The sequence below is a fragment of the Camelus dromedarius genome, chromosome 10 (genome assembly GCF_036321535.1).
Source record: "Camelus dromedarius isolate mCamDro1 chromosome 10, mCamDro1.pat, whole genome shotgun sequence".
Taxonomy (NCBI): Eukaryota; Metazoa; Chordata; class Mammalia; order Artiodactyla; family Camelidae; genus Camelus; species Camelus dromedarius.
The window spans coordinates 72,136,940-72,151,398 of record NC_087445.1 but is presented as its reverse complement, the minus strand read 5'-3'; the positions used below and the strand labels follow the sequence as shown (position 1 = coordinate 72,151,398).

The 14,459-nt window shown below is 49.4% G+C and overlaps 1 protein-coding gene and 1 pseudogene across 1 annotated transcript; both read right to left on the bottom strand.

The window, feature by feature from the left end:
• Window positions 1-7,921: 7,921 nt before the first annotated feature.
• LOC105092579 (tubulin alpha-1C chain-like) lies at window positions 7,922-9,382 on the bottom strand (annotated as a pseudogene).
• Window positions 9,383-9,472: 90 nt separating this feature from the next.
• Window positions 9,473-14,283, bottom strand: SWI5 (SWI5 homologous recombination repair protein; the record flags this gene model as incomplete). Its single annotated transcript, XM_064490892.1, has 5 exons — window positions 9,473-9,646; window positions 11,097-11,191; window positions 11,885-12,006; window positions 13,804-13,852; window positions 14,183-14,283. Coding segments are annotated over 5 exons (432 nt in total), but the record flags the coding sequence as incomplete, so codon positions are not given.
• Between the last annotated feature and the right edge of the window lie 176 nt (window positions 14,284-14,459).

The window sequence follows — 14,459 nt, the reverse complement described above, 5'->3', positions numbered from 1 at the left end:
CATATATTGTTGCCTCCTATTTCACTGAGAAAATTAAAGCAATCGGAAGACTTGGATAAGCTCCCTCTACTGTGTGTATCCCCATTTCTTGCATCCAGATCCATAAAATCTGTAACTAAGGATAAATTCAGGGCTGCTGCCTACAGCCAAGCTTCCTCCAGTTGTGCACAAGATCCTACCTTCTCTCCTGACCCAATGTCATTACTGGGGCAATTCTCTCCTCTCTTTTGCTTCATCAGTTTCTTCCGTTTTATTTGATCATTTCATCAGTGTACAAACACACCACTATATCCCCTATCTTGAAAGCAAACAAACAGAAAACAGTACGGCAGGTCCTCAAAACATTAAACACAGAATTACCACATAGAATCACCAGCAACTCCACTTCTGGATATATACCCAAGGTAACTGAAAGCAGTTTCAAACAGATACTTGTGTAACCATGTTCAGAGCAACATTATTCACGTAGCTAAAAGGTGGGGGAAAAAATCCAAATGTCTATCGACAGATGCATGGATAAGCAAAATATAGCCTATCCACACAATAGAATATTATTCAAGCATTAAAAAGGAGGGAGTTGCTGACACCTGCTGCAACATGGATGAACCTTAAAGACATTATGCTCAGTGAAGCAAGCCTTTCACAAGAAGAGAAAGGCTGTGCGATTCCATTTATATCAGGTACCTAGATAGCCAGATTCATAGAGGCAGAAAATAGAATGGTGGCTGCCAGGGGCTGGGGTATGGGGAGTTAATGTTTAATGGGGGCAGAGTTTCAGTCTTGCAAGATGGAAGGAGCTAGAGAGATGGATGGTGGTGATAGTCGCACAACAACGTACTTAATGTCACTAAACTGTACACTTAATGATGGTTAAAATGGTAAAAGTATATTTCATACATAATGTAAATTGTATATATAAACATATATAATAAATATAAATTATATATAGTGTATATATTATGTATTAAAAAAATTTTAAATTGTATATGTCTTTTACCCTCCAAAAGCCCCAAACAGGAATACAAACTCTTTCTCAACCTCCCATCTCTCTCTAGTTCCTGCATTTCTCAGCCTCCTTTAAGAGCAGAACTCCTGGGAAGCCTGTCTCTAGTCGCTGCCCCCAGTTCTCAGCGCATGCGCCCTGGAGCCCTCCCTAATCAGACATTCACGCTACACGGCTCTCCAGGAGCCGCTCTTGCCCAGGTCAGTGATGACCTCCTCCTCTTTAAATCCAGCGGCTCCTTCTTAACAGCATCTGACACAGCCGGTCCCGCCTCCTCCTGGAACTGTCTCCTCCTCCCTCCCTGGCTCCTTCTCAGCCTCCTTGCTGGAGTCCCTCCTCCCCAGCTTTCCTCCTTGGCGTCCACAAGCTCCAGCCAGCTCTTCTCTCTGTCCCTACCCACTCCTTGGGGATGTCAGTCTAAAATCACAGGACTTGAATACCATCAACCTGTCACACTGCCTTCGATACAACATTGTAAAATGACTATAACTCAATAAAAAAATGTAAAAAAAAAAACCAAACCAAAACAACCTGTCACACTGCTGGAGCCCATGTTCATACCCCCTCTCACCTTGACCTTGCCCATGAATTCCGTCCCCAAATATCTGTCCTTTGACATTTCTTCTTCTGCTTTGAGCTGGCGTCTCCAACCTAACAGATCCCCAGCCTGACTCCTTATCTTCCTCTATACCTGTTTTTTCCCAGATGTTCCCAGTCCAGTAAATCACAACTCTACCCTTCCAGTCACTCAGGCCAAAATTCTACAGGCCCCATTTCCCTACACCTCATATCTAACCCATCAGCAAATTCTGTTTGTTCTACCTTCAAAATACTGTTCTTTTCAGAATCTGACCGCTTCTCACCATTCACCTGTGTCCACCCTTGCCCCTCCACTCCACCCAGTGGATAGAGGCATTTTTAAAAACTACAAGTCAGCTCTTGTCACTTTTATGCTCAAAACCCATCCCATTTCACCTAGAATAGAAACCAAAGTCCTTACTATGGCTTAGAGGGCCCTCATAAACTGCTCCCCATTTCTTCTATTTTCCCATCTCATTCTGCTCTCTTCCTTGATGGCCCCTCTGAGTCCACATTGTCTTCTACACTTTTTCTCAAACACTCCTGCCTCAGGGCCTCTCTGCTGCGGGTCCCCCCCCCCAGCCCCGCAGTGGTCTCCCCTCTTCTGACAGCTTCCCACCCTATTTAAAACTGCTCCAGAGTGAGCCCCTTTCTAGGCCCAGGACCTAAGTTTGAATTCAGTCAATATATATTTGATGGGAAGGGAAGAGAGGCCCAAATTTTATAAGCTTTGGTTCCCTTCCCTTTTCCCGGCACTTATCACCATCTAAAGAATGATTTATTTTAATTTGCTTTATTGTCTGTCTCCCCTACCTTAGAAGGGATATTTGTCTATTCTCTTTACTATTGCATCCCCAGGGGTTAGGACAGTGGCTGAATACTTGTTGAATGAATCAATGAATGAAAATCAATGTCCAGATAACCGCAGCTTTCAAGGTAAGAGTTTTCTTAGATTCCGCAGCCCACCCTCCTTCCCTGGACTCCTCGCTTTCTTACTCTGTCCCAGCCCTCCTCTCTGCACCCCTCCCCCATCCTATTGCGCCAAGAATGTTAGCTCAGTAAGGCCCCACCTAAGCCATAAGGACCCTGCATTCCCAGGGAGCCAGGAATATGCTTAAAACACACAAATGTATCATCATAACAATGACCTGACATTGGCCTACTTCATCACAGTCATTAAACCAGCTTTTATATCTGTGATCGCATGTGAAGTGACCACAGCAGGTATCATTGTACTTACTTTATAGACATGGAAAAAACTGAGGTCTGGGATGGTCCAGCCACCAGCCCAGCCTCCTGCATCTGTTTATACACAGCATGGCCAGCTGAGCTTTAGCTCTGATTGGCCACAGAATGAAAAACAAAAACCCATTCCCACCACTGTATCATCATCTGATTTCCTCTGCAATATCCCAGTCAGACGGGGAACTCATCTGCGGGTAGGCTGGGTAACAGGAGGGACTGACATTAGTCACTCAAGAGTAGTTCCTGTCTGAGTGAGACTTGGATCCGGGTGCTTCTGGGGGTGGTTGACTAAGAGAAACAAACATCAGGTGGGTGGCTGGGTGTGATGGATGGGGTGGTGGGCTGTCCTGGGGCCTTTCAGCCCCCTTGTGGTCTGCAAAGCAGCTTTCAGTCAAAGTGACTCCCTTCCCAACATTCTTCTCCATGTGGTCCCACTTCCTCGAAGTCTTGCAGGTACTTCTGTGCCCCTAGTAAATCAGAAGCGAGAAGAGCCCTAAGATGGCAAAACAGGCTGAGCTCCTCCCTGGCAAACCAGCTGGGCAGGTCTGCTGGTGCCAGGTGGAGGGTGGAGCAGCAGGTCCAGTTCAGGGGCAGAGCTAACAAATGCCTGGACCTGAGAGAGGGCTCTGGGCAGAAGCCAGACAAAAATCCCACCTGGGTCTGACCCAGAGCTGGCTCTTAGGGTCCAGTGGCTCTGCAGATGGGTTTGAAGATAGCTGTTTGGAGGGAGAATTCAACTGGATGTTATTACTGGCGGTTAGAAGTGGTTTGTCAACTATCCAGGAACACTCACTGGAGAGGCCAGATATCAAGATCACCTGGGGAGCTTGTTAAAAAAATACAGGCCTCCCTCAGGTCTGCCAAATCAGAATCCCTAGGAAGAAGTTAGAGCCTCAAACCTTTATTTTTAAAAACCTTCTCCAGTAATTGTGATATACTTAGAGGTTTGGAAATTATTACCTGGCCTTTCAAGAGCATAATTGTGGAATCTTCAACCTCTGAGTCTGCAACCTAGCTTTGTTTCCTTGGGGAAGTGGCTTGATGTCTCTGAGCTTCACTTGCCTCACCTGGAAAATGGGGATAAGCACATACCTTTTGGGGCCGCCATTAGGAACACATGCTGAGCACTAGGGTTGGGGCTGGCACAGGGCTTGTGCTCCCAGTGTTTGCTGATATGGTTATCATTGCCGCTGAGATCCTCTGGGATTCTGGGATGAACACGAGAGGCTCAGGGAGCTAAAGGCCCGGAGAGGATCTGCTCCTGTTCAGAGTTCCTGATCTTGAGAATGAAAGGCTCCCTGGAAAGGGAGCAAAGCCTCCTGCTCAGAGGAATTAGGAGAAAGGGGCCAAGGCCAAACTCAAGGCCAAAGCTTTCATTTCTGGCCACTAGCCTGGCCCCTCTGTCAGGGCCTTGGGTAGGTACATCTTCTAAGAGGTACATCAGAGATTTGTGCCTAAGACCTTAGGCTTAAAGGCTTAGAGAGTTCTGGGTTCAAGTTCTGACTCCTTTTATTAATGCATGACCTTCGGTGAGAGACTCGAGAGGGCTGAGCCTTGGCGGCGGAGGACAGCACACCTTCAGCCAGGCTCTGGAGTCAGACAGGTCAACTGTTTATTGAAACTGTGATGTTGAGCAGGTCACTCCTCCCTTCTGAGCCTCAGTTTGGAAATGAGGCTCCTCCACCTACCCACACTGTGACTGGCAGGTGTCAGGGAGGTACTGTACGCGAAGCGCTCTTCTCCCTGCTGACCCACAGGGTTTCATAAATGTTAGTTATTACTGCCATCAACCCTTCTCTGGGAAAACCTTTAGCTTGTGACTGGTTGGGGTGGTGATTGTCACCTTTCACCTGGTTCCCTGCCTGCCTTATAGTAACTGGCAGTTTCATCACAATGCCTCCAGGTATCAGGGCTGGGGGCCCTGTGAGCACACTTCCCCCATTACAGAGGACCCCTTTCTCCCCTCCCTCCTTCCCCAAAGTTTCCTCTTCAGAGCAAAGCTGAAGTGGGATGCTATTTGGTGACACTGCCTTGGTGAGGTCAGGCTGCCTAGAAATGACCTCTTTTAGCTCTCAGGGATGAGAATATAGGTTGTATTTCGTTAGTTTTGAACTCCAGTATGTGCCAGATGATAAATATTTCCAAGCAAGGTTTACACCGGATGTGATGACACAATGCTCCTGTACTCACAGTGTCAGTTGCCCTTGGCAACCTGCTTTCCAGCACCATCGGGGCACACCCTGAGCAATGACACGCCACTGTCCACATCTCACAACCTGTTGGCTCCTTACTGCCTGGGGGGGGGTCACTTCAGACTCCTGGAGGGGTGCTGCCAGAAAGAGCCCCCTCTTCTATGTGGGGCACTCGGAGGATCTTGTCTTTGGCCAGTGGCTTGGCAGACCAGACCTTCCCAGCAAGGCTCTCCCAGGATCAGCATCCCTGGCAATTGGGTGCATCTCTGAGCAGACACTGCCCCCGCATGGCATCCTCCCATCATGACACCTGGGAGAGCAGACCTCACAGAGAGGGAAACGGACCCAGGTGATGTTTTCCCAACATCCTCCTGGGGTACCCTAAAATTGGCCCAAAATGCAAAAGTCTTTCGAGCCCAGGCAGTGTATTCATTCTCAACTTAAGAACCTGGAATCTACCTTAGCTCCTTTTGTTACCTTCCATAAGAAATACATCTCAGGGTGACCGTCAGAATACAAGCATATGGTTACAAGAGGTCTGTAATTTGTAAAGAGGCTTTTAAGGAACAAGTGAGAAGTGTGCTTGCTTTCTAGCAACATTTGGAATTAGGGTTGAGGATAAGGTTAGAGTTAAGCAAAATTACTAGTACAGCATTAAAGAAAAGAGGGAAGGGTATCTTGCTATAAGATTTGAACTTAGAAGAGGGGAGGGTATAGCTCAAGTGATAGAGCACATACTAAACATGCATGAGGTCCTGGGTTCAATCCCCACTACCTCCTCTAAACATAAGTAAATGAATAAACTTGATTACTTCCCCTCCTAAGGTTTTCTTTTCAAAGGGTTTGAAATTAGATACCAAAACAGGGTGGGAGAGATAAAGAAAATAAAAGAAAGAAATGATTAACTACAGGAAGGTCAACATTAACTAGCTAGACTGAGAACTGAGTTGAGGCGGTGGAGGTGTGGAGACGAGGTCCTACAATTGCTGCACGGACAGCAGTATGATACATTGCACACTACATAGGAAAGTGGGGAAAACCACCAATAATCCTACCATCTTGAATAAGCATGAGTATTATTTTGGTGCATTTCCCTTTGTTATTTTTTCCCTATATGTCTGCTTTTAATGTCTTTGATTTGTTTGAATCATAAGAGTTAAATCATAAAATGTGTGAGTTGTAGAAAATAAAACTGTACCCATCTCCCGGGGGCAAAAATGAAAGATTGGCCCAAAATGCAGAGTTGGAAGACTCTCCATTCCTAACTACTCTTAGTGTCCTGGGCCCACTGAGTTCTCGGCCTCGGGGCCTTTGCAAATGCTGTTTCCCCCTGGAATATTACTTCCCCATTCTTGTCTGGCTGACTCCTTTTATTGTACAGACATCGATGTCTCTTCTTCCGGCAAATTTCCCTAGTGTCCCGAATTGGATGCTACTCAAAGGTGCTCCTATAACCCCACGACAGCCTTTTATCATACTGCGTGGTCATCACTTCTTAGTTCCCCGTCTTCCTGCTGACAGAGAAGCACTGTGTAGCAGAGCTCCAGAGACCATGGCTCCCAGCTCCATTCTGTGTGGTGGGAGGCAAGAGGAACCAACAGTCTGCAGTCTGGAACAGGACTGGAGTGTGGGCCAGGGTCCTGCCATCCACTGAGGACTATGAGTTGCTGTCCAGCGGGACTAACGTTCCCAGGCATTGGGTCCTAGGTGAATGCTCACCAAATCCTTGAAGCACTCTTTAGAGCTAGGTACTCATGGTTGAGACAGCAGCTCGTCCCCATCAAATACCCAGGAGCTCACCCTTATTTCCCAGCTGCTATCAGTCAGTTTGGGCCACATGACTAATAATGGACAGTTGTCTGTGAGTGGAAGTGACGTCTGCCCATTTGGGGAGAGTCAGTTCAGAGTTGATATATCTTCTCCATCTCTTCCCTTCCTCCACTGAGGGTTCCAGCAATTAATCTCCAAAACGTATGAGGGCTTCCAGACCCTCATCAGACTATAAGACAGAGACACCTTTATCGTGTTCAGCCATGGAGGTTTGGGAGTCGCTGAGGCAGCTAACGTAAATTGTCCCAATACACACAGTACTACTGTCATTCCTATTTACAGAGAGGCTAAGCCGGCTGCCCATGGTCACACAGCTTGTAAGTGGGCCGAGCTGGAACTCAAACCCAGACCTAACTCGCATGGCTGGTTTTTTAGAAACTATACTTATAACAGCCTGTCCCCAAACACTGCTATCACATCTGAAATCTTATGAGAATGTCCAGCAGGGACAGGGCAGAGGGACGCTGGCATGGTCAGGATACTTAGCAGGGCTGGGTAATTCCTGCTATTCTGGATTGCACTGAGCTGTTGCAACACGCAGGCTGCATGTCTGCCAGCTATAGCTGTTCATGAGGAGCAACGTGCAGTGAAGAAATGACAACAGCTCACCTGTGCCTGGCAGAGGATTACAACTGGGGACTGGAACCTTGACCCTGGAGATCAATTTACAAGAGAAGAATTCCTCCCAAAATTGCTGTTTCACTCTCAGCTCTTAGCCACTTGTTCCCCAGGCCATAAAGGCAGTTTTGCACACCATAAGCTTCAGATTAAGACTTGGGCTCAAATCCCTGCTCTGCCACTTACTGGCTGTGTGATCTTGGGCAAGTCACTGTGCCTCTCTGAGCCCCCGTTTCCTCATCTATAAAATGGGGATAGCTATACTAAGTCCTCCTAGGATGGGGTTTAAGTAGTAGAGATCATGGGTTTAAGGCACTTAGCACAGTGCCTGGCACATGGCAGCTTGCTGTTTTCCAAGGTGGGCTCTCTTTCCAGGATGGGATCAGGGGGCTATCAGAGGAGAATCAGTGTACAGATTTACACCAAGATCACTCATATTTTTTTTTTTTTGACATTGAAAATAGAAACATGGCTTTTATTGACAAGATAGGGCCACAATGGGTAGCTCCACAAAACACAAATAAGACAGTCCCAAGGTAAGAGTGCAAAATTGCAGCAGACAGGTTAATACTCTTCACCCTCATCCTCTCCCTCAGCACTATCCGCTCCAACATCCTTATAATCCTTCTCAAGGGCAGCCATGTCCTCACGGGCCTCAGAAAACTCTCCTTCCTCCATGCCCTCACCCACATACCAGCGAACAAAGGCACGCTTGGCCAAACTGGTGGTCAAACTTGTGGTCCAGGCGAGCCCACGCCTCAGCCATGGCTGTGGTGTTGCTCTGCATGCAGAGCTCGCTGTACTTTGGCCAGGTCTCCACCAGGTACCACCGTGGGAGGCTGGTAATTAATGCCAACTTTGAAGCCAGTGGGGCACCAGTCCACAAACTGGATGGTATGCTTGGTCTTGATGGTGGCAATGGCAGCATTGACATCTTTGGGTACCCCATCACCACAGTACAAAAGGCAGCAAGCCATGTATTTACCATGGCGAGGGTCACATTTCACCATCTGTTTGGGTGGCTCAAAGCAAGCATTGGTGATCTTTGCTACAGTAAGCTGTTCATGGTAGGCTTTCTCAGCAGCAATGACAGAGGCATATGTGGCCAGAGGGAAGTGGATGCGAGGATAGGGCACCACCAGGTTGGCTTGGAATTCTGTCAGATCGACATTCAGGGCTCCATCAAACCTCAGGGAAGCAGTGATGAAGGACACAATCTGGCTAATAAGGCAGTTAAGATTAGTGTAGGTTGGGCACTCAATACTGAGGTTCTATGACAGATGTCATAGATGGCCTCGTTGTCTACCATGAAGGCACAATCAGAGTACTCCAGGGTGGTGTGAGTGGTAAGGACGGAGTTGTGGGGCTCAACTACAGCTGTGGAAACCTGGGGGGCTGGGTAAATGGAGAACTCCAGCTTGGATTTCTTGCCATAATCGACAGAGAGACGTTCCATCAGCAGGGAGGTGAACCCAGAACCAGTTCCCCCACTGAAGCTGTGGAAAACCAAGAAGCCCTGAAGACCTGTGCACTGGTTGGCCAGTTTCCGAATTCGGTCCAAGATGAGGTCAATGATCTCCTTGCCTATGGTGTAGTGACCGTGGACATAGTTATTGGCAGCATCTTCTTTGCCTGTGATGAGCTGCTCAGGGTGGAAGAGCTGGCAGTAGGTGCCAGTGCGAACTTCATCAATGACTGTGGGTTCCAGGTCTATGAACACTGCCCTGGGCACATGCTTGCCAGCGCCTGTCTCACTGAAGAAGGTGTTGAAGGAGTCGTCTCCCCTCTCAATGGTCTTGTCACTTGGCATCTGGCCATCGGGCTGGATGCCATGTTCCAGGCAGTAGAGCTCCCAGCAGGCATTGCCAATCTGGACACTAGCCTGGCCAACGTGGATGGAGATGCACTCATGCATGACTGAGACTTGTAGGGGTCTGTGGGGCTGGAGGAGGCGAGGGGGTGGTCACGAGGATCTCCCACTGACAGTCTACTAAGGAGTCCGGGGGAGAAGTAATCACTCATGTTTATTTACACATACACATACACAGGCATCACCGGGACATTTCAGGAACCTCGGAGCTGTGGGCCATGGACAAGGGGCTGTGAGCCTCTCCTCAGTCATTCACGTCCAGGCCAAATTCTGGATACAACTCTTTGGTGGTGACACCTCGGATCACGGCTGAAAAGGAAGGAAGGAAGGATAAATGTCCCATGGGAGAAGTAGGAGGGAGAATGGCCAAAGCCCCGGCCCTCCTGGGACCCACCCGGCCCCTTCTTCTTGCTGCCCTAGTTGGCCAAGAAAATCCTGCTGCTACTTGTTCCAGGTCCCTTCACTGGGGGCCCGGTCCATGAGACTCACTTAAACTTCACCCACTTTGCAGAGGAGGCAAACAAAGCTCCCCTAGAGTCCTTTCTTCACACAGAGCGGCATGAGTCATGTGCTGAAAATATAAATTTACATTTATGTAGTATCCGCAGCCAGCTGCAAACCCTGGTGCAGGGGCGCCCTGCCGCTAGGTGAAGCCATCCCTCCTGCTTCCTCCAAGACTCTGCTTTCCTCCCGCGGGAAGGGCTCTCCTCAGAGGCGTTCCCTGATCCCCTTCTCTCATCCCCACCTGCCACCCTGTTCAGGCCTCAATATTTTCCATTTCTGTCCTTTGTATCCTTTACGACACTTAACACATTTTATAATTCATTCATTTGTGTTTCTTTACCCTTCTTGACCATTCCCCTCCCCCACCCCAACACCAAAACATAAGTCGCAGGAGAACAGAGACCTGTAAGTGTCTGGTTCACCAAAGTGTCCCCATGCCCTGTAAAGCAGCACAGAGTAGGAAATAGTCACTGGGTGAATGAAAGACGATGGGCCGCCTGCTCTGGGTCCTACAACCTGGAAGGACAGGTCTCGAGCTGGGTTCTGTCTAATAGGAGCTTATTTCTCTTAACCTCAAAGTCCCCTCACATTCCTTTCTCCTTGGGCCCTGATCCTCCTCCTGTCTTCACCTCTGTTTCCCTCCTTCTGCTTTCTCCCTTCCCTCCTTTGGGACCCACTCCCCATGGAAGCAGGGAGAAGCCTTTCCTGCTGTGGCATCCTGGATGCTGATGGGCAATTCTACAGCAAGTACTACAACTCAGGCAGACAGCCCAGCTCTGAGCACCGTCCCAAATGGTCAGTGTGTCTGTGCCTTGGCTCAGCCCTCTGGATAGCGAGACTGTGTCAAGGAGGAACAAAATACTCCTTTAAGTCACAGAGTCACCCTTGTGCTTTCTGCCTCTGCAGCACATTGGCCACTTGAGGCAAGGGTGGGGCCTCTGTTGGTCTAAGGAGGCCCCAGAAGACTGGGCTCCCTTGTCCTCAGGCAGGCAGGCAGGCGAGCCCAGGCTCAAAACAGCCTGTGGCCCCAAAGCAGGCTCTATACTCAAGGGAATACAACCTAAGGGACCCAGGGAAGAGCTGTGCAGCTGCTTTGCTAGGTGGCCAGAGAAGGCAGGGGCATTCAGGGAGCGTGGCAGCTGGGAACAGTAGGGGAGTTGGCAAATTACAAGGCCCAGGAGCAAAATCCAACCACTCCTGGGATGTGGGGCCTCCCTGCAGGCCCTGGGCGCTCCTCAGGAGTCCTGCTGCTCACCCAGTTTGCCCAGCAGCATCTGGCCTACGTCCTTGATGTCATTATACTCGTGGAGCTGGGAGATGTGGTCCTCCAGTTCATCCACACTGTAGCCTCTAGGGTAAGAGATGGAGAGAGAGAATCGTTAAGAAAGCTGGTGAGGCTCCAACGTTCAGCAGTAATGAAGCATCTATTTAACCAATGTTCACTCAGGGCCTACTAGGCGCTCAGCACTGGGGATACAGTGATGCCACGACAGACCCTGCCCTCATGCACTTAAGGAAGGGCCAGGGATCTGCCCACTCCCTCACTACTAAATGCTCCCTATACCCTCAGGAGGGGTCCCTGCCACACTGGCACTATGTAACCCTGGTCACAGCCGAATGACTCACAGATCAGCACACAAGTGGCTAGTCAGGTCCCCTCAAGTGTGAAATGTATATTCAAGTGCTGCTCAGTCTGTGCCATGTGGCTGGAGCGAGGGGCATGGGAAAACCCAGGAGCTGCAGAAGAGTTAGCTTCCCTGGGGCACTGAAAACTCCACCTGCAGGGAGAGGACGGAGCCTGTGGGCAGAGAGAAGCACAGGCAGAGAAGGCGAGCCACACAAAGAGACTGGGAAAGCCACAGCTTTCCAGTTCCTGGTTCCTGGTCCTCCTGAGCCTGACCGCACCCTATCTGAGACGGTTGCTGAGATACCCAGACTCCAACGTCACAGTCCTGTTTTTATGCTAAGCTAGGTTTCAGTGACAGTAACTAGTTAAAAGTTAAAAGTTATCTCAAGCACACTGAGGAATCCAATGAGACTTACTCAGATGTTAGTTGGGAGATCTCCTTGTCTAGCATGTCCCTCTTCTCCTTCAGCTTCTGAATGTCAAGGTGCAGAGAATCCTCACTGGCCCCATCAGCCTGGCCAGACTTGGGAGATGGCCGCTGAGAGGCACAAAAAGTCATTAGCTGGACTGACCAACTATCCGCAATTCAGAAACTGTAAGTTGTCCCCTTGTATCCACTCCCTGCTTCTGGTTGGTAATAGACATCCTCTACCCCAGAATAAGACTACATTTCCCAGCTTCCCTTGGAATTAGATGTGGTGCCATAACTAAGTTATAGTGGAACTTAATCAGAAATGGTCTACGCAATATCTGGGAATCATCCTGCCAGGGAGAAGGCATGCCTTTGTCTGGCCTTCCTTCTTCCTGCTGGGTTGGAGGGATGCTGGAGTTGAATGGTATCTTGGATAATAAGGGAGAAGCCACACTGAAGATGTGCTAGAACAAGATACAGACATGGGTCCCTGATGATTGTTTAAGCCACCATTATTTGGGGTTTTCTTTTACTCCCAGCCAAACCCAACTGTAATTAAAGGGCCCATCCTGGTCCCCAATCTGACCCCAGAGAATCCACCTCAGGTCTAATTCTTGGATTCACCTCTCAAGTTTAGGATGTCACTGGGTTTATAATCTCATTGGGTAGCAAAACCCTTCCCTGGGGCTACAGTTCATCTTTGTCCTTTCTGTGTCTAAAAGCTGTGCAGGCCAGTGCCTGGTACACTGCTAATCTACAGGAAATGTGTGTTGTATCAACTGTGGTACAAGAGATGGAGGAAGACGTGGTTCCTATTCTTCGAACAGGGGCTTTTAACCAGTTACTCAACAAATCATGAGTAAGCACTAGCTGCCAGGCACTGGCAAAGCCTCCAGGGGTTCAGCAATGGGGATTGTCAAGTCTGGCCTCCTGCCGTCATGGAACGTATAGCCTGGTCCCAAACATAAAACATCCCACAATTACGCTCTTCCTCCAGATACTTCCACTTAAAACTCTGCTCACAGGTCACACCACTTCATCAGAAAGGCCTTCCCTGACAGCTCCATTTAAAATGCCACTCCTCATTCACGCACTATCCTCTTGGTCTGATGTTTTGTAGTATCTATCACACCTGACATATTGCACATTTCACTAATAATACTATTCCCATTGTTGGCCTTGTACCACTGGAGTGTAATTACCATGAGGGAGAGACTTTGTCTTATTCACTGCTAACTGCCCTGTGTCTACAACAGTACATGGCACAGAGTAGGCACTATTTCAAATGAATTTGTCAGATGAATGAGTGAATGACAAATAACCAAGCAACTAACTACCAGTCTGAAAGTGCTTTGATGTTGAAGTACAGTGGGCTAAGAGAGTGTCAAACAGAGCAACAGGCCAGTGCCAGAAGTGGAGGTGAGACTTTTCTGAGGAAGCTCAACTTTAAAGGATGAGTAGGCATCAGTTTGGCAAAAAGCTGAAAGGAAAGTATTCCAGACAGGGGACAGTGTATCCAAATGCCCAAAGGCAGCAGAGAACACAGGTGTTTGAGGGAATGAGAGTGGTTTCCATGTGGGTGGATTGGGTGAGGGAGGGACTGTGGTGTGAAAAAAACAAAACCAACCACCTGCGGTGCTGTTAGGAAGGAGGAGAGACACAGCCCATTTGGAAAGCCTGGGGTACCACTGAAAAGGACAGGGCACTGCTTCTTCTTTGAAGCTTGGGGGCTGGAGGAATAGGAAGGGAAGGACTGAGAAATGACCTGGAGTTTCTTAGCAGAATAAGGTCAGCTAGGGGAAGAACTTGAAGAGGGCTGGGGGTGGGTCAGCTGCCGTTGGGGATGGAGAAGAGGGTGGGCCAGGAGCAGCAGTGGCTTACGGGGCGGGGAGAGGGGGTCGAGGGACGCACAGGCATACTCACAGGGGATCGGAAGGCCCCGCGGCAACTTTTGGAAAGTCCTGGTTGAGTCCTGGAGAGGAATCCGAGCGAAAAAGGCTGATTGGACCTAGAGTCCGCTTTGGGAGGAAAGGGGTAGTGTGGGGGTGTGAGAGGAGGAACAGATGTGAAGTAGGAGTGAACGGGACTGGATTCGGTTGGGAAGGGGGCAGATAATACTCCCAGGATCAGGTTAGGGATCCTCAAGGAAGGGGAGATTCTGACAGGGAGGAGTGTGGGAGGAGTGGTTGGGGGTCTCTGGAAGTGATCCCTGAGAAGAAAAAGTCTGGGGCACAGCTATGGGAAGTGGGGAAAGGGACTGGGAAAAGATGTGCTTTCCCCCTGCTGTCTGCTCCTCGCCCACCTCTTGAGCCCTGGGGTCCAGGGCCCCCGTCTCGGGGGTGTCTGCAGCGCAGAAGGGTCCAGGGCGGGGATGGAAAGCGGCCTCTCGGGTCCGCCAGGTATTCAGAATCCCGTAATGGAGACCATGAACAACCGGTCACACAGCTAGCTGCGCGCGCACCCTGAGATCGGGCCCCGCCCCTCCCCGCCGAGGTGGGCGGGGACAAAGGCTGCGCGCGCAGCTTTTATTATGGCTCCACTTGTTCCTCCAGGCTCGCGGCGTTCTGACCACGTCCCCT